Source organism: Mizuhopecten yessoensis, unplaced genomic scaffold (assembly GCF_002113885.1).
Source record: "Mizuhopecten yessoensis strain PY_sf001 unplaced genomic scaffold, ASM211388v2 scaffold716277, whole genome shotgun sequence".
NCBI classification, from domain to species: Eukaryota; Metazoa; Mollusca; class Bivalvia; order Pectinida; family Pectinidae; genus Mizuhopecten; species Mizuhopecten yessoensis.
The window spans coordinates 3,045-25,856 of NW_018480036.1; the positions used below are offsets into that span (position 1 = coordinate 3,045).

General features: G+C 34.9%; 2 protein-coding genes across 2 annotated transcripts; both read left to right on the forward strand.

Moving 5' to 3' along the window:
* The first annotated feature begins 639 nt into the window (after positions 1-639).
* LOC110442539 lies at positions 640-12,834 on the forward strand. The gene is made up of 11 exons (XM_021486193.1): positions 640-1,585; positions 1,954-2,109; positions 2,480-2,974; positions 3,259-3,470; positions 3,857-3,944; positions 4,809-5,004; positions 8,637-8,792; positions 10,855-10,969; positions 11,329-11,454; positions 12,148-12,226; positions 12,721-12,834. Exons 1-11 carry the CDS (start codon positions 640-642, stop codon positions 12,810-12,812), a joined length of 2,661 nt encoding a protein of 886 aa, XP_021341868.1. The 3' UTR covers positions 12,813-12,834.
* A 632-nt stretch (positions 12,835-13,466) lies between these two features.
* LOC110442542 lies at positions 13,467-16,098 on the forward strand. Its single transcript, XM_021486195.1, has 5 exons — positions 13,467-13,622; positions 13,853-13,967; positions 14,333-14,449; positions 15,089-15,167; positions 15,988-16,098. The coding sequence occupies exons 1-5, from the start codon at positions 13,519-13,521 to the stop codon at positions 16,077-16,079; spliced, it is 507 nt and encodes a 168-aa protein (XP_021341870.1). The 5' UTR covers positions 13,467-13,518; the 3' UTR covers positions 16,080-16,098.
* Positions 16,099-22,812: the final 6,714 nt, after the last annotated feature.

Genomic DNA, 22,812 nt, shown 5'->3' on the forward strand with positions numbered 1-22,812 from the left:
ATCTATGGTGTCTCAGAAGCTTCTTTACATAACGTTTCTCTGTTATATGGATCGTTGAGAACGTTAACATATATTTTGTTTTGTTTAATGTGTTTTAACAGTGACAAAATTGGAACTATATCTCTTGACTTCCGACAATTGATAAAGGGATTCCAAGCATTGAGTAGTTCTGAAAATTTTCATATTTTGATAGTTGTGCATAAAGTGCTTTCGTTTATTTCACTGGCATCGTACTTGGTGCCACAGAAGTCTTCATTCACCACGTTCTGTCCATGTTTTCTTTCTCCTATATTAACTTCAATACTTTTTATAATTCTTGTAACACATGGACATGTGGCATTGGATATAATCGATCCACTTGTGAGAGATATAAAAATAACAAGTGATCTTATTGTCATAAAAAGTTTGTGTGCAATTCTAACAGTGATTCCACTATGCCTAGTGCTTATACCAAAGTGCTTTCGAAAATATGAGAATATTGTAGAAATAACACATGAATCAAACAGAGGAATACACCGTTATAACTCATTATTTCTTCTGCATTTTGTGATGATACAACAAAAAGTGTTTAGAAAACATTCTAATGAAGGCATGGAACAAGCAATGAACAGACCATCAAGAGTGTATATTTGTACTACAATGTACCAGGAGGCTGAACACGAGATGGCCAGGCTTCTCAGGAGCTTGGATCAAGTAATGACGTCACAGAAACTCAAAAGGAAAAATATCTATATCGAATCTCATATATTTCTTGACAATGGAGCGGATGGTAAGGAAATGAAGGACTTCGGAAAACAGTTACTATCTTTAGTAGAAGAAACGATTGAACTACGAGCAGAGTCTGGTATAATGTTATACACACCTTACGGGATACAATTGCACTGGGTGCTAGAATGTGGCACGCCACTCTTTATACATCTGAAAGACACAGCAAAGGTCAAGGCAAAGAAAAGATGGAGTCAGGTGATGTATTTGGAGTACATTCTCAAATACAGATCTAAATGGGCTGGAATGCATAACCCCTACGAGTCGAAAACAATGTCCTCCAATCCTTCATTTACATACGATTCAACGGAGTCTTTTGATAGACTAAATGACTATTACTTGTCAAATGACAATAATGGTACAGAGAGGAGAAATCCGACATTTACAAATGGCAACTTTTTGGACATCCCTGACATCATCCTTAATCACCCTGGTGACGACGCAGACGACAATTCAGCTGATAATTTCACGATCGACATGGCTTCAAACGATGGAAGTCTTTATCCTAGTAAAACACCAAGTGGGGCCGGAAGTGATTTGTTTGTAAAAGAAACACCACTGGAAATCCACACTCAAGAAAGTACGATTTTTTCTGTATCTCTCTCCATGTCAAATATAGTGGGACCTTCTATTTCGCAGTCAATGGACAATTACGTCCTAATGACTGACGCTGATATGTCGTTCGACGATGGCGCTGTCCTTGCTGTTGTTGATGTTTGTAAGAAGGAACCTGACGTCGGAGGAGTCTGCGGTAGGACTTTTCCAACAGGGCTGTACAGACATCCAATACTCTGGCTGCAAGTGTTTGAATTTGCTAGAGGTGGGTTAATCCATTACCTAATTGATGAAAACATTAATTTGTTGAGTCAGAACAGGTTCACTATGCTCTCGGTAAATAGACGCTACCACTGTGTTTATAGCTAACTGCTTCTCATACATGCATACATATGGTTCGAGTTGCTTTCCTGAAAAGTTTGCATTATTGTTTTCAATCTCATCAACAGTTTAAGCAACATCGTTGCGCTTGAGATTACTTTTAAAAGAATTCTCCTTAACAAATGGACCGGTCTTATCTGTTAACGTTAATGCATTATATTTAAACTTATTCAAGTATTTCATTTGAACAGAAATACCAAACAATGTCACTTTTTATATTTGAATTGGACTATTTATTTTTATTTTTTTTAGATTTCTGGATGATAAAGAGTTCCCAAAATGTTATTGGCTCCGTGATGTGTTGTCCCGGATGTTTCAGCCTGTTTCGATTCGAAGCATTGTCAGATATTTTTTCCACTTACTCTAGTCCAACAGAAACAGTGATGGATGTGTTCACGAAAGATAACGGTAAAAATAGAATAATTTCTTTTAGTTTTTCATGCCAGAATATTGAAATTAAAACATTGAAGTCTTTAAATGACACTAATTTGTTTTTGGAATAACTTCAGCAAGCCTCTAACAAAGTTGTTAATTCTATCACCTGCTTCATGGTTATAAATGTGTTTCCAGTATGCTTCTCAACATGTTTAACTACAATTTTCAGGAGTTAACTGAAAATGAATTAAATATTGACTGATTTAAGAAAAAATGAAGTATTGACAAAAAGATAATCAAAAAATACTTTCAAAAGAAAAAAACTATCTAGATTTGTTAAGCTAATCTTTTGAAAATACCCACCACTTTTTTTAAATGGTCCTATGTTTGTATCCACTTTAAGGTGAAGATCGTTGGATGTGTACTTTGATGATGTTGAAGGGCTGGAAACTTCGATACACACAGGCGGGGCAAAACAGCACATTTTGTCCTGAGACTACTTTGGATTTCATGAAGCAGCGAAGACGGTGGCTTCTATCGGACTATACAAATGCGTTACTAGTTATCCAAAATGTAGCCAATCTGATGACCATCAACTCTGCCTTCTCATTAACATACGTACTGTACGTGGTAACCCTGTTCCTCATCATGGTTCTGTACCCAGGTGCCACCGTAATGATGTTATCCCTGGGCCTTGAGTTGGGTTCTGGGCTTCCCCTTGTTGCTATAACACCAACGTTTTACCTTCTGATTGTTGGATACAGCATTGTGTTGGTCAAAGACATATCCGCTTCAGTACAGCTGGTGATATCTAAACTGCTGATAGTAGTTCTAGGGGTGGGAACACTGTATGTGTTTGGTTCAACGGCTGTTATAATCATGCAAGGACTGATCAACGGCAAGTTGTTTTACTTACTCAAACCATACAATTTATACAATTAGATGAAGCAAAATCTGCACCAATAAAGCTAAACATTATACTGCATTGATATTAAAAATAGCTTATGAAAAATCAAAATCAAATAAATATTACTATCGTATTTTATTTTAGAAAACGTCAATCGCAATTCCACACAAATAGAACCGCAACATATATTCTTCAAATGAACAATATAAATTTATTATTGAATTGAAAATAATGATGAATAGGTTTGTTTAATATACATCAAACTCATTTTTCAGATTACAACCATCAAGAGTTGGGGCACATCGAGTACCTACTGATACTGTCCCTGGCTGCCACCTACCTACTAGCTGCTATCGTCCACCCGTCCGAACTCAAGATCCTGCTCTATGGCATACCTTACATGTTCTTTCTACCTCTGCTCAATATCATTCTGCCAATTTATGCAATGTGTAATATCGTTGACCAGTCCTGGGGTACTCGGGACAATGTAAGTTAACTTACATTAAGTATAGTATAATTCAGAATTCACATTGATGTCTGTTTCATCATTGGACCCATTGTTTTCTGTCTGGACAGATTCAAATTACGAACATGACCTCCGTAAAGTAGGATAATTACTTTTAGGACTGTTATTGTGACTAACTATATTCGTTTTAAAAACATAATGAGATATGTTAAATAATATTTCAAACAAAGACAACAATAACTTACTCACTATCAATGAGAAGGCGATATATTTATCAATTATGGAATAGAAATGTTTATTTGCAATATATGGTTATTAGACAAGGCCATGGAAAATATCCTGTGAAAATATCAAGTTCGGAAACTGGTACATGTTTCATTTCTATTATTTGTTCCTTGATTTTTCAGCAATTAGCGAAGGTACCAAAGTTCTTAAGCCTACCGAAACTGAAAAAGCGGAAGAGGAAGAAAAAGACAAGATCACTGTCACATAAAGGTGATGGTTTTTTTTAATTAAGAAACTCGATTACAACAAATTTACTTAAGAACTAATGTTTGTTTCCAAAATGAAGTATCTTCCAATTAGGATCGACCACGTGAATTATACCCCTGTTGAATCGTGTTATGTTTTGCTATTTTAACACCACAAGTAGGGTCAACCGGAAATCTCTTCATATACAAGTTACCTGTGGGTGTTCTCTATGTCTCTCCATTTGGTTTTCTAAATGTTATAGTTTCTTCTGATTTTGACTTTGAGTTTAGATCATGATAGTGTAATGACAATGACTTATGTAGTTTTCACTCTTGATGTGTTTTCTCGTAAAATTATTCTATATGGAAACTACGTTTTAAGTTTGTCATAAACGACTAAAATTCAATCTGTTTGGAAGTTACACTTTCACATGTTCCCCTGGGGAAGAATGTCATAAACGACTAATGTCAACACACATCTTGAATTAAACAATATAAAACAAAAGCTTATTTTCCCCATACGCAGAGGTGAAGTGTAAGGATATTCCATAAACTGTCAGGGGTAAAGATAAAATATGTCCGTATCGCTTGATTTTCCTGTCTCGCTCTACATGATAACACTGATATGACGTCTCATCAAAAGTCATTATTAATATATCCTTCTTGAGAGAGAACGAAAATGAAATTATTAGAAAATATATGGTTATGTAAAATTGTTATCGCAATGAGGTTCCTACAAGCTTCGACACCCAAGTATGATCCCACGGGTTGAATGATGAACATAGTCTAATTATCTCGATGTATATTATTATAAGATAAAGCAATTGTTTATAAATAATCCACAACACAACGTGCTGGATTCTTACTCTTTTATTTTACTGTTCAACAGGGTCATACACAAGTTTGAACAGTTCTGTGTTGGATCTTCAAAACTTCAACGAAGACGAAGATTCGTTTTGGGAGAGAGTGGTGAAAAATTTAATCGGGGTCAATGTTCCCAGAGGAATGTCGTCAGACGAGAGGACAGAGGGACTACGTGTTATGAGAAAGAAAGTGGTGATTTGCTTTCTCTCTATCAACGCTGTGTGGGTCATAATACTATGTGGGTGTTATGGATTTCTACTACAACTCATGGACAACAAGACAATTTTCAGTGTTGTAATGATTTCATCCTTAGGCCTCACACCATTAATACAAGTGACAGGGATGCTTGTGGACAGAGGTTGTGTATTTTTTAGACTAATCAGAAAATATTTGTAATACTTGCTTCGATCACATTTCTATTGCTGAGTTATAAATTATTTCATATATATGTATCACTACAATAGACAGTTACGAATTGGAACAAAAGGTGATTGCAAAACGGTTTGCTCCAAATTGTAATTCTTTAGTCAGGACTCACTTACGTTGTACTATCCTTCACAAAGAAGTACAGAACAATTCCCTAAAATTCCACAGATTTGTCTCCAATTTAAGTAAGAGAAATAATCTCGCACGCATTAGCTGAAATTGTGTCACTGTAGTTGTGGCAATTGCCTCTGATATTGCTGAGGTTATTTAAATAGATATGATCAGTAAAAGTGGATTATTGTCGTAAAACATAAGTTATTAAAACACACGTCTGATTAAGACAATAGAAAGCGCAGCTCGTGTAGTAACTAATTAAACCCAGGACATACATCGTTGTTGGCTTTTAAATATTACAATCGGATTGATATTTGTCTGTCTGCGTTACTCGGGGATCAATCCATCTGACGACATTTTGGACGTAGACAGCTAATTGAGCAAATTATACGCTTTCTTAAACTAACAAGTCAAAATCGTCTGTTGGAAATCCTTTCTATTTCTATTTGCGTCCGTCGGTCCGTTTGTCTGTCTCTATTTAGCTCGCAAACAGCGCTTATCGTTCATTTGTTTTCTTGTCACATGTTTACATTTAAAGTTTCATGTTCTATTCGTTTTAACAAATAAAGTCTATGAAGGAAACACGTGCGTTTTTCTCTAACTTTTGGAATGTGTTTTCCACACACCGAAGTTTTACTCTAGTCAGTGTTTTTTCGCGGTGTTAAGTATGTATATTATTGTTTTGCTTTATTTCATAACTTGCAAAAAAGTACACAAACATGCCGGACAAGGAGAAACCTAGCAAAATTGAGAGAGAGAGAGAGAGAGAGAGAGAGAGAGTTCTCTATCTACTCGTAGATCATACAGGGTGGTGTATTTTATCATTTGTATGGCACCACACGTTTTACTGACCCATACATATGGTGCTACACTACAGGTGATACACCACGCGTGATTCTTTCCAGGCCAGGCTACTGGAACATGCACAATTATCATAGAGGTATAATGTGTTTAAAAACATAGTATATTGAATTAATTGAATGCAGGGTAACTAAATGATGTTGTGACAATTGGGGTTATTTGGGAAAGATTACAGGACTGATCTGCGTATATCTAGGCCCCAAGTAGAAGTGGGAGCGACAAAGGTGCTGAACTGCTTACGTCAATGCCAACAGTAAACGCCCCGTTTAAAGACTGTTTTTAAATGTACCTTAATGTATGTCAAGTGATAGTGATATATCTTGTTCACAAGACGGTCACGTTCACATCCAGATATCAACCGTAAAGGAACCAAAGTGTAAGACATTCACTAAGAAATAGCCGTATTTTCAATCCCTCTTTCTGTAGAACTGAGAATTATTTCAATCGTTATTTTCCCTCAATGTGTAGAGAATTTAATCTTCTATCTGCAGAAACTTTAAATGCTACTTCCCTTCAACAATTTAAAAATTTCATCAAGTCTGATAATATGAACAACACTGTAGAAATTGCTAGCACATGTAAACACTATGGGCCAAGACAATTCAATATCATAATTTGTCAGCGAAGAAATAATGCTAGCAACCTAAATAGTGACTTATATATGGATCATCTGAATGACACACCAGCATGTAGACGTGAAAATGAAAATGCACTTCATTTTATATTTGAATGCCCACTCTATAACAATATTAGAATGCAATTAGTAATAAAAAATTCTCAATTTGGTATAACTGGTAATCATGATCATTTTAATCTAAAAAACTGTATTAAATGGTGCTTAATATGCAGCGTTGATATCAACATATCCATTTTACAAGTGTATCTGACTACATTTGTCAAACTAATAGACTTGATATGTAATCTCACTCATAGCTAAACTTGACATTGAAAGTGATGCTATTATTTATAGTGTCATGATCACTCTGCTAATAAGTATTGTTACTGGTGTGTATATCTATCTTCAGTGTACTATTCTATGACCTGTTCTAACTATTTCATAGTTAGATGAATATTCTGTAATGCTGTGTTAAATAAATTTTAAGAGAATCATTTCCAATAATAGATAATAACAACGACATTTTCCTATATGAATCCATATCATATTCTGAAATTTTACAATATGTTTATTTCTTGGTAACTTATCCTATATATCCATTGGGTGGATGGCCAATGTGTTTATACACAGGGATTTTTGGGCCTGTTTCCCTTGGTTTTTATGTAGGATGGGTTGTCAATAAATATAAGTGATTTATTTAATTGTTAATATCCAAAACATAAACAGCAAAGGTTTAAATAAAAGTTGTAAACTGTTCATTTCCGAAGCTAAATTGGGGTTATCGGGACTGCACTGTTTAATTGGATTGTTATGACAGAATATATGTAATGTTTGTAAATAAGTTTGGAAAGGACTTAAATAGGCTTAGCCTGATGTCCAATCCAATTGACATATGTAAAGTCAATAAAATCTGTTGAAATGAAAGGAACCAAAGTTATTTCAGATCTTGTTTTTTCTTGAATGAAATGTATTATTTTTATATGAATAGTGATAGGAATGAACAAAAGTATTTCATAATTTGCCTTTTTGTTAATATCATATAATGAAAGCTGAATATGACCCTAACAGGGACGTTAGCACATAAGGTGATACGTGGGACAGGAAAGGCATATAAGATTTGAAAGACAGAGGAAACAAGGAGCAAGTAGAAATAAGGAAGAGACATGAGCGGCAGGACAGATAGAATAGGCAGGAAAGACGGAAGAGATGCGAGAAAGGAAAAATAACATGAAAGACGTAATTGACATGTGAGACAGAAAGGATAGAGAACATATAGGAGACAGAGAAAACATGAAAGATTGGGAAGACAAAAACAGACAGGAGAGGCAGGAGAGACGGGTAAAACAACAGTAACATGGAAGAAAAGATGGACAAGAAAACATAAGTAACAGTGTAGAAATGATACGAGAGACAAGGGAAGATATAAAAGGCACCAAAAGCATGCAATGTTTTCACAGTTATCAAAAACTGGAAGAAAAAAATCTGTAGCCGTTATGAACAGTCCAATGGTGGCGACGACGAGAAAGTTCAAAGTCCTAAGGGAAACAAAATTATCATAGGACAATGACCAGCTGTGAATATAGAAAGTAAAAGTGAGAATCCGACAAACGTCTTTATACAAAATACTTTCTATAAAGAAACAATAGCAGCCACACAATCGGGGTTTACTGAAAACGTTTAACAGACACCTACTTTTTGGACATTAATAGTAAGATGAGCATACGAATGAATGAAAGGTAATCTGCAAGAGAGGTCACGCGCACTTTGATCATGCGATGCCACATGTTTTATCAGAACACAAGGTTACCTTATCGTACCACATTGTTTGCTATAAAGGGGGCAGGAGAATGACACTCGTTCCCTGTGTAAACTTGATCTAACAACCATCAGTATGAAAGGATACGTAGCAATCGCTCTCCTCGTCTGTCTCATCGGAACGTCAGTAGGATTCCTCATAACCGGTCCTGCACACGCCTCGTGTAAGTCTACTTGGTAAGTACTGTGCTGTGCATTTGATTATAGTTAAGTTTAATATTTGAAATTGAAAAAGAATTTGCAGGAATTGGACACGAGTTATGACAGCTTACAAACGTCATTCTTCATTAAACAATTACATCATTAATATAATTGACGGCACATTTTACATATAATAGTTAATATATCAAAGTTACATTAATGCATATATAAATAGATATACATTTTATATTCGTACCAGTACCCATTATAACAATTTTCATATTTTTGAATTATTTATATAGCTAATTTCACTTTCTAGTATTTTCGTTTGCAACATTTGATCATTACATAATTTTATTGTGTACATCTTTTGCTATTCACTGCGTTAAAATAAGAATTAGAACACTGACAGGTCAGCAAGGGGCCCACCATATGTTTGACCATATATATCTCCCATATTCGCTGAGCAGGCGCCACATCAATCATTTTGAAGGAGTTTAAAGAATGACCAATAAAGAATTAAGCATGTTTGTAATCTGACAAATACCCGTTGCCATCAAGCATGAATAAAATTAGACAAAAGTATTGAAGCGTCAAATTTCAGCAAATCAGAAGCCATGGAAACCATCTTGTTTTTTTCTGATCGGGGCAATGATAATAAGTTCTCTTTTACCATGTTCGCTATCCGCTAAGTACTATTTAAGAGAAAATAAAATCAAACACATATTAATAAATCAAAAGTTACAGCCATATATGTGCCAGCCAATCAGAAGAACAGCTGAGACGTGGGTTAGTAGTGTACGAAGCGTGTTTAACCCAAATCAAGTCATTAAATATTGTGGTGATCGAAAGGCAATCGACCTATCAGAATGCAGTAGACTCATTAAATATACTCGGAAAGTGACATCATAGTCAACTTATCAGAAGGCAGAAGCTTGGATATTAGTAAATTCAACAAATTACATCAAATTTAGATGATTCCTTCTGAAAATAGCATTCAGTCAATGCAACATCCTCATTAAATATGCGTCGTAATTGTCAATCATCGACCCCAAAAAAGGGACTTGGATAAGTATTACATAAACCAAGTTTAATCAAATTCCTACATTTTCCTTCTCAAGATACAGTGTACCATGCGGAAACAAACGACGGCGAACAGACGGATACGCTGATATTTATAGGGCATCGCAACTTCGATGTGGGACAGAAATTAATAACTTGCAAAAATAGGGATTGAAATGTATTAGGAACCTTTAGTAGATAGCTACAATCCTTGTGTATTAACATTTCTTTCTGTGTTGATACAGACGAACATCACTGTATTGTTTATTTGATAACTTATACAATTGTATTACAGCTAAAAAACCAAAAAGCCTTACCTGTCCGAGATATTTAAAAAATTAAAATGATTTTAAATGAACAGATATCTTCCCATCCTATTGTATACAGCCATGACATACAATAACGACCACGATCTCTATTTTTAAGAGTATAATTGATTAGACGAAAATTGTTTGCTAGATTAAACATGCAACACTGAAATACATTTCAAACAAAATAAAAGGGGCAAAAGAACATAAAGAGTAAGAGTAGGAATATTTGTATTTTACTTTGTTGGTAAATGCCTTTCATTTAAGTTATAATTACCAGATGTACATAGAACACTGTTTCTTTCATGACGTGCTTAGCATGTCCATTTGCATAGAATATGAATATTGATAACGAGGATATGAAGTCTTGTCGATCATTACTACACGAGTAATCAAAGTTGTTCAATATTCTATACCAGACATTTTCGTTTATTCGCAAGATGACGAAATGTAAAAAAACAACAACAACACAAACATGGACTATATACGAGAAATCATACGAGTCCGTGAAAGCACTAGCATTTAATTTCAATAAACTTTATGCTGTAAGGTATAGAAATGGATCAGACATATATAATCAAGGAAATAGATACGAGAAATCCCTACACGGAAATTTGTTTTGAACAAATTCGCGAAAATTGTATCACACGCAATTAACCCTATTAACACGGTCATAAGTGTTTACGTAAAATAAATTATAAACACTTTGTCTACATTGTGACTGACAGGACATTCGGGAAGAGCTGTGATACTGTACTGTCCAGTCTGCTGTCACAAGTACAAGAATGGAGTGGCCCTGCAAACTGTAAGTCTGGACCCATCAACGAGAAATGCCTGTATGTGGTAAGTCCGAACCTATTTTTCTAAAATAAAAAGTGAATTTAGAGAAAATGATGACATTCAATCTTATCTTAAAAAATAGTAAATGTATACAAAAGTGTTGCAAAGAGCAAAGATATCTATCTATATGATTGTATCTGTTACATGTTCTAAGCAAACTGACAAGTAGTATCGATATACTGTAGTTTAACTTTTCAATTTTGTCACATTACGTTAAATTCTCATATTACATAACTTTTCACAATGAGTTCTTTCACACAATATTTCACAAATACGAAATGTAAAATACCGAATGGATGATTTTTATTTTCCTGTTTTAATATTTTCAAACGAGTATTGATAATACAATGTACCTCTTTCAGTTGAAGAGTAACTCCGGTGGCATCCTTAAACTTACCCATGAGACACCACTAAAGCATTACATCGACGACATTACCTTCACATTTACTAACGAAAACACAGCTGATGGTGGTCACTGTACTCTTGTGGTAAGTGAGGGAGCGAGGGGCTACAACCATCATTAAGTTGTAGACATTCTTAACGAAGAATGCATGATGTTATAAGATATCTATGCGTCGTTTAGGGCCAGACCACCAGTTAAGGATCCATTTTTCTACTTCAAAAACTGAAAATATTTTGAAACATTTTTACCAACCGTACAATAAATTTGAATAAAACTTCCTATCAGGAAATGAAACCTTAACATTGCGGAAATGTTATAAAAAAGTAATGAAGATCGAATGTGAAATGTTCTGAGAAAAAAAATGAAAAGGAGCACGGCCAGAATTCGATCCCATGACCTTTGATCACAATTAACTCAAGCGACGGTTCTGGCTAAGTAAAACCTAAACTGCATGCGTAACAGATTCATTGTTGCTTTCAATCAATTAATTTTTGCGACTTTAGATAGATAGATGCAAAAAAATGAAGGTTCACAAATGAGTCTTCTTGCGAATATCGAAGAAGTAAAAAAGATTGACAGTATGTTAAAACGATGACAATTGCATCAACAATAGAGCAAGGTAAAATGAAACATGCGCATTAAGCATTAAGACAGAGATTTAAACTAGAATTGGTATTCACTGGATGCATGTACTTGTTAGCTAAACGCATTTTCAATAGATAGCTACTAACATGTGATATACATGCTAATCAGGCACCTGTCGTTTATTCCTTTACAGGGTAATTCAAGGTCAGAGACTTGGTATGCTGTACTTGATTACGGTACAAACTACTGTAACATGTATAATCTCCTGGAAGGTACGCACAATAACACTATTATACCGACATAATCCTCATTTATTTAATTTCGTTAAACTTGAAAAAGATAAACTGTACATGTTATTTCAAACTGTACATGTTATTTCAAACTGTACAGGGTATTTCAAACAGCACAGGGTATTTCAAACAGCACAGGGTATTTCAAACTGTACAGGTTATTTCAAGGAAGTTTTAAAAATCATACGTGCATTTATACGGAAATAATTATATCCTACTATTCCAGAAACACGAATTCTTTGAAAAAAATACATATCATTATTTCAATAATAAATGATGGTATGGAAACACAATAACTCGATTTTGTTTATTATAATTTTTATTATGTTTTCCTAGGTATCATTTGATTTAAACTGACACAAGTCAATCAACATGAGTGAGAGAACCCTGATATATTTAAAACTATATTTTTTGATAATATGACATGTTATCAGAAAGATACCAGTTTTGTCAGCTGTTCGATTTGTCCTTCACAGGTTCCCAGCTCACACAGCTGGCCGGCTACACAGAGTCCACCAGTGATGCCGTTTGTACACAACACTCATCTGCTAACTGTACACGATATTAAAATAAAAACACTCAAATCAGTTGATCTTATCATTTTCAATACTTTTAAGTGTTACATCATTTAGAACCTTTTGTTTGGGATCCCATATATTATTTACAGCTGGCCTTAAATATGTCCCTACAGAATGTAATGCTTGCTGGTAAAGGTATGTGAAACGGTCCAATTTAACACATCTATATTGTTAATGCTATCAGGTTAATTGCACAATTACTAAGTTTCTTGAAATGCTGACGCTAAAAGCTGTTTCTACAATTTACACTAGTTAGGTTAGTTATGACAGTTATATCGTGTACATATAGAAAAATCTATTTGTTAATTAACGATCCAGTATTTGACTGTCTTCACATTTCGTAACAGATATGTGCTACATCGGGATTGGATGGCTAATCTTATCTCTCTACCTTATCGGCTAATGTGTCAATTATTCAAGCATTGTTATCTTAACTTTGAAATGTTTTCATGATTTTCTTTAGATAACATTACGTTAAATAGTCTGTGGTATATGGTCTCGCAACCCCCATTTCTTCCTCGATATATTGGTTTATGTCATTCACACAATAATATGACAGATCACTATTGGCTCATGAAAAATCACAGGTTAAGAAGTTAACAATTCTTGAACAAGTAAGCAAATGTGATAATATAAATTTGACCTAACATCAAGCCCTTCTCCTGACCACTGTCCATCTTGTCCATACGTTTCACCATGAAGAGTTGTGTTGCTGCTGCCGTGTTTCTGAGTCTTGCGGGTTCCTCGCTGGCATTCCTATTTGGGACTGGACCAGCGCATGCATCATGCAAGGCACAATGGTATCATTTGATTAATTTTGCATTATTCATAATAAAAAAGTTCTTATGATTTAATCTTTTTAAGAAAAGTGTGTAATATATTTCGAATAAATGGCATAACTAGGCTCATGCTGTATTGAACACTGCTTACCACTATGTAATTATTAACCTTTCCATTTATAATGAATGTGATTTCAGTGCATATCAAATTGACGATAATTGTCTTTAAAAACATTAGATTTGTTTTACAGGACGGTAGGAATGGCATGCAGCCAAGTGGAAACAGCTTTGCTGAATCAGATCCAGACCTGGTCTGGCCCTGAAAACTGCAAATCTGGACCAATCAACGAGAAGTGCCTCTATGTGGTATGGTGAAATTGTATACAACAGTATTTCACCGATTTGTTATTGAACATAATTTTAAAGACAAACAGCCCGTTTAATTGAGTAAATGCTCTATACGACAATAAACATTAGATGATTATAAATGTCAAAAACAGGACCTGTATAGGATAGATGGTATCACCTCCGATTTAATTTGTGATTACGTGTGTAAAGCATCAACCATCGGAATCAGAACTGAGGAATTAAAAAATGTCTTCTCCCATATATATACTTACTCTCCCGATATTGTCAACATTATAACTTAAATGGTATGGAAACAGCTAGCAATTTAACAAGATTTACTTGAACAGTATGCTCGTTTATATGGAATTCTCCTTACTTTGTAGTTGAAAAGTAACAGCGAAGGAGTAATTAAGCTGACCCATGAGACCCCACTTAAACATTATATAGATGACGTATCATTCACTCTGAAGTCACAAGGCGACGCCTCCTGCCAACTTGGTGTAAGTATTTACTGAATCCTATGTGACTTAATAAATCAAATAAAATATATTGGTGTATTGCTAAACTGTTGTTTGTATACATTCAAAGGTAAATCGGACAATATAACCATTCAAAACACGAGTGGTCAATGCTAGTTCATTATCAATAATCCTTTGATCTATAAGGATGATAAATATATTGGATACATGATATATTAAGGTTCGGAAGAATGATATCATAATACATATGTAAACAAGAGGAAAAGACATCAATTGGTACATATTGATGTTAATGTTTTACGTAATTTAAAACAACAATGAAATTTGCACCAACGATGTAGATTATACATATCCAGTAACAAATTAATATATTTATGCACTCAATCCTGCTACTACCGCCAATAAGAGACCACCTCTACGGTCTTCTTAATAGACTGAACACGTGTTAAATATCTAAGAGACCATGGACTTCACATGATGGGGATGAAGTATTATCAAGTGAATATTTCTTTTGGCCATTTTCCCACAAGTGTCCCCGTTTAAGACACTGTCCCGTTTTGGGTACAGTGACGTTAAGAGTATTAAATGTTTGACTGCACAAGTGAAAACGAGTTAATTCTTCCATGGCAGCCTTTTGTATTTGTATGTGTATCGTAACAGGGTTATTCCACTGCCGAAACATGGTATGCTGTCCTGGACCAGGGAACAAACTACTGTAACATGTTCAACCTCCTCGAAGGTACCAAAACACAGTCATTATCTGTATCTAGAAGAGATGGGGTTTCTTAATAGGCGTAAAGTGGTTTTCATATAAAAAAGACCAAATAGGAAAGATATCGCCTTATCGTTTATATGAGTTTAAACATGACTGTGTTAGGTTGGTGGTAGTGTCTGTGGGGTGAATAATTTGTGAAACGATCTTATCTAATTTGAAACCCGAATTGCTTATCTAAGATTTACAAGTTCAAGGTAACGTCATGGCTTATCACGTGTTGTCAGCGTGTAGATCATATCTCTGACACTGTGAACCATGTTAGTCTATATTCAAATAAGAACAGATGTTGTTTAGCATATAGTTGTGTTTGATGGTATATTTTCAGTAAGTTTACTTACGATTGCTTTCTTTCAAACTTGATGTAATTTAGTAAACATATCATAGATATTAAAGGACGACCTATACACAACACATTAATTATAATATATCTTTGAAGTACGATCATACAGCGTCGTATATATATACTAACTTTATGTTTATCACAATGTATTTCAAATTATATTGATATGAAATTATAGGTAACAATACCTGCGTCCACTAATATCCTATTGAATCCTATATAAAACACACAGCACAATTAAATACTTAATGACCTAAAATAACTTGGATGATAATTATTCCTGCATACTCGAGCAACGTTGTACATAACTAACATAATGCTTTAATATTAGTTTCACGTGCAAGTACAATGTTTATAATTATCATAAATGTGAGAAGTATCCCAGTCCAGGCCTTGCGTATCACATTTCCTAATGCATAACAACATTTCTACCTACTTCCACAGGAGCTAGTCTGACTACAGCTGCTGGATACACGGAGACTGCATCTGATGCTTCATGTACTCAGCGATCATCAGCTGACTGCAACAGATATTAAATAAATCGTGTTATATAAATTTTGGTTGTGTGTTATGTTTTTAAAAAACAAGCAATCTAAAGACACCATAATCCATTACATTTTGATATTTTATTATATATTAATATAGTGGCGGCGATAGTCATGTCCTTTTAATTTCATGTCGGACACCCGTACATTTTTCGAGTGGTTAGGCTGACGATCGGAGATCGTAATGAAGTAAGCCGTTTTTCTTCACTTATGTCGCCTCAACGCCGATTCCGTCCAAAACTAGCGTTAAGATTACTTTATTCAGATTTCCAGTCGTCAGCTGGCCAGCTTGAGATCTGGACTCAAGTTCCTAAACAATTTAATGATTACTGGTCAAAAGGTCTGTGAAACACTCCAATTTAGCAACGTTATATTTTTAAAGTCACAAAATCATTATGTCTTCACTATTTACTAAGTTACTTGAAATGCTGAAACCAAAAGCGATTTAAACAAAATGTATTAATTAGGTAAAAAATGATAGTAATATAAATTATACTGGCCCTCAAAGGAAAAGTGTTTACTTTTACCGGTATGTGATTTCCTTTTCTCTTACCCTGGACAGGTGTATCCGCACTTTTACCGGTATGTGATTTCCTTTTATCTTACCCTGGACAGGTGTATCCGCACTTTTACCGGTATGTGATTTCCTTTTCTCTTACCCTGGACAGGTTTATCCGCACTTTTACCGGTATGAGATTTCCTTGTCTCACCCTAGGGTTCAGACGGGGGATTCCCCTATTCATAACAATGGTATGACGTCACGTCAACAATCCATCAACGACACATCAACCCTGAATTTAGCATGTAACGTTGTCATTACATTGTGTATTATGATACACAATGGGAGAACAGGGTAAGAGAAAAATAATCATTAACCCCCTTGTTGGTGAGATAGAGGAATCTAAACCATCGGGGAAAGATTCTTAAGTTGCCAAACACTCTTCCCCCTCGGGTTAAGAAGAGATTCTATTAGTCCCCAGGTATTCGCTTATGTTACCGTCGACAAATTTCAGTGAGGCGTAGATTTGTGCTCAAGCAGAACGTTTTGCAAGTGTAACGTGTATACAAAGTGTATACATGACTCGTGGTACTTTCTATCTGGTCATCGTGTTAGTTTGGTGTCCAAGCAAAATCAGTTATACCACGGCTTGATGACGTGAGCCATGAAAGGGACAATGGTATTTTTATGTTGTTGATAACAATATCCATGCTTTGGAGCAGGTTTACAGCCACGAATTCGACGGCCGATCGTCCAAAGCCAGGAGAGGCCACGCAATACGTCACGTAGACAGGACATGCATGTCTGCTTACGTCATCTGCGTAATTAGTAACGGCGGCAAGTTCTGCTTTCAACAATCCCAATCACCGTCGCATTAGTTAAAAAACTGCAGTTTGGCCAAGATAGGAATACGCTCTTGCTGACCGAATCGTGTACCTCGATTGACTCAACGTCAGCTCCAAAGTCGATTAGCGTGGGCACGACAACATTAACGATGGTCTCTCCGACAGTGGCTGCAAGTTCTAATCATGTTTCAGCAAGATTACTCACATGCTCATTTCGCACGCGCAAAAATGGGCTTTATTCGTTAATAGAACATTCATGGCTTGATTTGCAGTCGCTTACCCCAGATATCAATCCTGTTTAGCAATTCTGAGATCAATTGGACAGAAGAGTGAGAATTCGACGTCAGCAGCCTCAGACGTTAGACAAGTGGAGGACGGTCTTAAAGATAGTGTGACAAGGGATCCCGATGAGATGAGGGCTATGAACCGACTCATCGCTTCCATGCGACGTCGTTGTCAGACTGTGGTCAACGCAAGATTTTCTTTCATGTGATATTAATTCCTCGAACTTGGTTGTTAGGTATTCTGGATATACACTAGTGACGTCGTTTTATGGAAACATGTTTATGAAACTTTAGTAAATGTATTGAAACAACACATATTGTTAATAAATTTAACAGTGTAAATTTACACCATTTGCGACAGAATATTAATGTAACGTTACTTTTGGGGGTCAGTAAAGGTATATAAGTTAAGTGAATCTATTCCGTCTTTGCGTATTGCAGAGTTATCTTCTCTTGAGAGGAGGGATTGATTGTTACGTCATTGGTTCGTGTGAGAAAATTACGTCGTTTTCTCAAAAATTGATGACGTTACTCTCACAAACAAATGACGTAACAATCAATACCTGCTCTCAAGAGAAGATAACTCTTCAATACGCAAAGATGGAATACACATACAGCGAACACTCATTTCTAAATTAACGGTATAACATCAGACTATCTGTATATTACGTAATAGATATATGCTCACACTGGATTGGATGAATGTCTTTATTTTTGTAACGTATCGGCTGTTGAGTCAATGGAATAAGCATATTTAACTTATTTACAAAATAATTTATTACTTTCTCACAATATTATTTTAGGTCTGGTAACCATCATTACTTCCTTCAACATATTATATCAATAATATGACAGATCACCCCGAAGGATAATGGACAATAATTTATCCAGAAGGTTACAAAGTCATGAACTGGTCAACAAATGTCACAATATAAAGATATAATATCCGGCATTTCTACTGACCACTGTCCATTTCGTCCACACATTTAACGATGAATGTATATATTGCTGCTGCCGTGTTCCTGAGTCTAACGGGATGCTCTCTGGTGTTTCTTTTTGGGATTGGACCAGCACATGCATCATGCATGGCAATATGGTATCGTTTTACTACGTAATGTTCATAAAAGTTCGAATGTTTCAATGGTTTTAAGACGAGTATGTAATATATTTGTAATAAATGGCAGGAGAAGATCATGCTGCACTGGACACTGGTTACCGTCTATGCAGTTATTAGCTTTTCCACTTATAATGCATGTGATATCAAAAGCGTGCAAGGGTTAGTTTGTAGTATCTCCAATGTGTACTTGGTTTTCTTTATATGAATTAAAAAAACAACAACATGGGATACATTGCTGAAGGGGTAAAAACTACATCAGGAAAAAAATTACTTTTCATCATTGTCAATGTCAAACCTGAATAACTGCCACAGAGGAAAATAACAATTTATCGAAATCAAACTTTAGTATCAAGTTCGGTTTACGGTAATCTCCTCATATTGTAGTTAAAAATTAACAGCGGAGAAGTGATAAAGCTGACCCATGAGACTCCACTCCAACATTTTATAGATGACTTATCATTCACTCTGACGTCACAGGGCGACGATTCCTGTCTTATTGATGTAAGATTTAGCAAAACACTGTCTTACTAAGGAAAACTGATTGATGTTGTATATTGCCATATCAATGAAGTGTTGTGTGTCTACTTCGACGGGTAAATGGACAATATAACAATTGAAAGCAAATTTAACAGTACATGTTGCAACTGAGTGTTGCTCGTATTGAAGTTTTAGAAGTGTGACGACAGCAACATACATTTGTATTTGACCAATTAGAAAAATTAAGGCAAGAATCAGAATCCTTTAATATATATTCTATAAAAAAAGGCAAAAATAAACAAATTGAATTTCTGCAAAATCTTGTCAATTATATAATTATCCAGTATGACTTAAAGAAAATAGTTTTCTTTTAGCAAAAACGAGTTAGGTCAAACATAGCCTTCTTGTACTCTTATGTATTCTTGTAGGGTTTTTCTTCTGCCGAAACTCGATATGCTGTTCTTGACCGAGGAACAAATTACTGTAATATGTTCAACCTACTCGAAGGTAAGCGAAACAGCCATTATCTGTACTTCGGTGAGAAGACCTTTCTAAACGAGCGAAAAGTGGTTTCAATATCAGTGTTACGTTGCTGGTAATGTGTTCGTGATGACGTATGATGAAACGATCTTATCTATTTTGAAAATGAATTGCTTATCTAAGATTTACAAGTTCAATGTATCGCCCTGGTTACTCACGTGTTGTGGGTATGTATAGTCTTTGATTATTACAATATAGTATTATGTCACTGTGATCAATGTTAACCTTTTTCTTTATAAGTATATATCTTTTTTAGTATTTAGTTTGTTGTTGATATATTCTCATTGAATTTAAAAAAAAAAAAATATGTAATTTTCCTTTTATTCAAGAATTTTATGCAATATATGGTATATTTACATTCAAACAATTCATATTATATATACAGACCTCACACGACTCATATATACTCTTACTTACATCAGTTGATATATTAGACACAAGTATATGTAATGGTACCCATATACACCTATATTGCCTTTATGAGAACAGAGACAGAGAGAGAATAGAAAAGAAGAAGAAGGAAAAAAAATAGCAATGAAAAACGGAGAAAGTCAACAGAAAGAGGAAGATAAAGGAGAAACTAGTTTTTGCACTGCAGCTCAATACTAAACAAACTTTATGTTTAGAATAAGATCATAAGATAATCTTCTGTATTAATTGTAAGTAAGGTGCTTTCGGCTTTAAACTGCAAGTAAATACAGCCATATAAAGGTGGCTGAGAAATGAGGGTAATACTCAGGACAAAATATATTTATATCATAAAAGAGATTAACTTTAATAAGTTCAGACAGAAACATCAACTTAAATTCACAAAAAAGGGACAAAAAATATATATTTGGAGTTCAGGCAAGATTCAATACAGGTATGGTAAAAGGGACATACATGTAACTGCCAAAAAAAAGTCCTTGTGAAAACTTAGTGTGTGCTGGCTACATGTATGTGCATCAGTGTATTTTCAAAATATAAAAAGAGAACTATACTGTGGGAGGAGATGTATTGTATCTGCTGACTTGATGATATCAAATTATTTAATTTTGGCTTATTATTCATGGAGGTGGTTCCATTTTTTCCATTCTCTTTCCAGTTTTCTTACAAAATTACTCCCCTTGCAACATGCTGTATATTTTTGTACAGAATGATGGTCTTTTATGCTGTTAATTAAAGCATTTACTGACAAAGTGTTTTGAAGGCATCTTGTTTTATAAATATAGTGTTTGATCATAATTAAAATTTCATTGAATTTATTTATGATGACTTTCTATCACAAATTACATAATTTGTTTAACACAATGGTTATTATATGGACGACCTCCGTGTCACACAAAACACACCTGATAACACCCAGTACAACATAGTATACCAATAGGTAGTTTGACCCTCACAGAAAATAACTCTAATGATACGTCTAGATACTCCACATAAAACTCGAAGAAAATATAGAACTGAACCAAGGTCATCATAAGCTGACAATTTAGTAAGAATGGCAACATGACACAAACTATGAACATGATGTTTACATCCTTAGGTGGGAATTCGACAGAATTACTCCAGACCAATAGAAAGGGTTGCTTTAGATAGCCTAATCATAACATGAATAGTCATATTAAAATGAAAAACAAGCAAACCCTAAGGGTGGTAGGTATGGGTGGGCTTTACAGCACAGCAAAATAGGTTAAAATATCTTCGTAAAATTTGCAACAATATGGCGAATATGTCTTCTCAAAGATGAAGAAGGGGGTCTTCAGCCAATCAGCTCGCAGTTTTCCTTCATTTCGTTTATATAATACGGACGTACGAGCCAATCACAAAACAACAGGGGCACCAAAAGGGGGCGAGGCACCCCAGGTTGCTATTCAAAATACATATCAAAATATCGATAGATGGTCTTAAAGTGTTGCGACATAAATCAGCTACATTGTGTATGTATAGCTTGCATATTTGTGTATGATTTATCATTTATACTGATTACACTTACAAATACATCCTAACGTGTATCGCTTACCTCCATTGGAGCGGGTTTGACCACAACTACTGGTACACGGAGTCTACCTCCGTTGATATATGTACTCAACGACCATTTGCTGACTTCTCCAGATATTAAATAAATCATGTTTTTTAAGAGTTTGTGGGTTTGTTCTGTAATCAAAAGCAGAACAATATCAAGATCAAGTTTCAAATAGGACACCATAATTCGAAACATTTTAAGATGCAGGTAGTTATATATTGATATATGATATTCAGGAAAAGTAACTATACACGTCAGAGACTTTATACATATATTCTTTAATATGGGTTTTAATATTTAATAGCAATATAAGGCTTGATACAATTGCAACCGACTTTCAAAACTAATCTAGAACATTTAATTTAATTTTTGACTTTACACAATTTAAATATTTAGCTGGTTTACGTCGTGCTGTTTGAGTATATTTCATCACGATGAATATTAATTACCAAATCCTTATGAACTTTGATAACGACTAATGCCATTTATTAAAATGCATTGAAGGTGATCCGACGTCAACCCAATTAACACATTATAGAGTCGAAATATTGATATCAATAATTCTGTAATTCTTTGTTGTGTAATAGGGCTCTGGTGTAGATTAACGTGCCTTAAATATATATTCTATAGTTGTTTTACTACAGTAATAAAAAAAAGTTTATTCACTTATAGAAATCACTCTTGTTGGTTTGTATAAAAACGCGCAGAGGGTCTTAATGTGGGAGGAATCTAGAATATCCGGGGGGAAAAACCAACGTGGTAGGGCAGGTGACCCAATGACAGTTTTTCACGTCTGATCGGGGATTGAACCCGTGGTTCGTTTCATTTCCTGTAGAGCAATAGGCCTTTATATTGTCTATGAAACGCATCCGAAAGCAGTTTAATGCTATAAATACTATAAGGGATGATTTTACATGCGGACGGACATTCATCAAGCCAATGGCTACACTCGGCGTT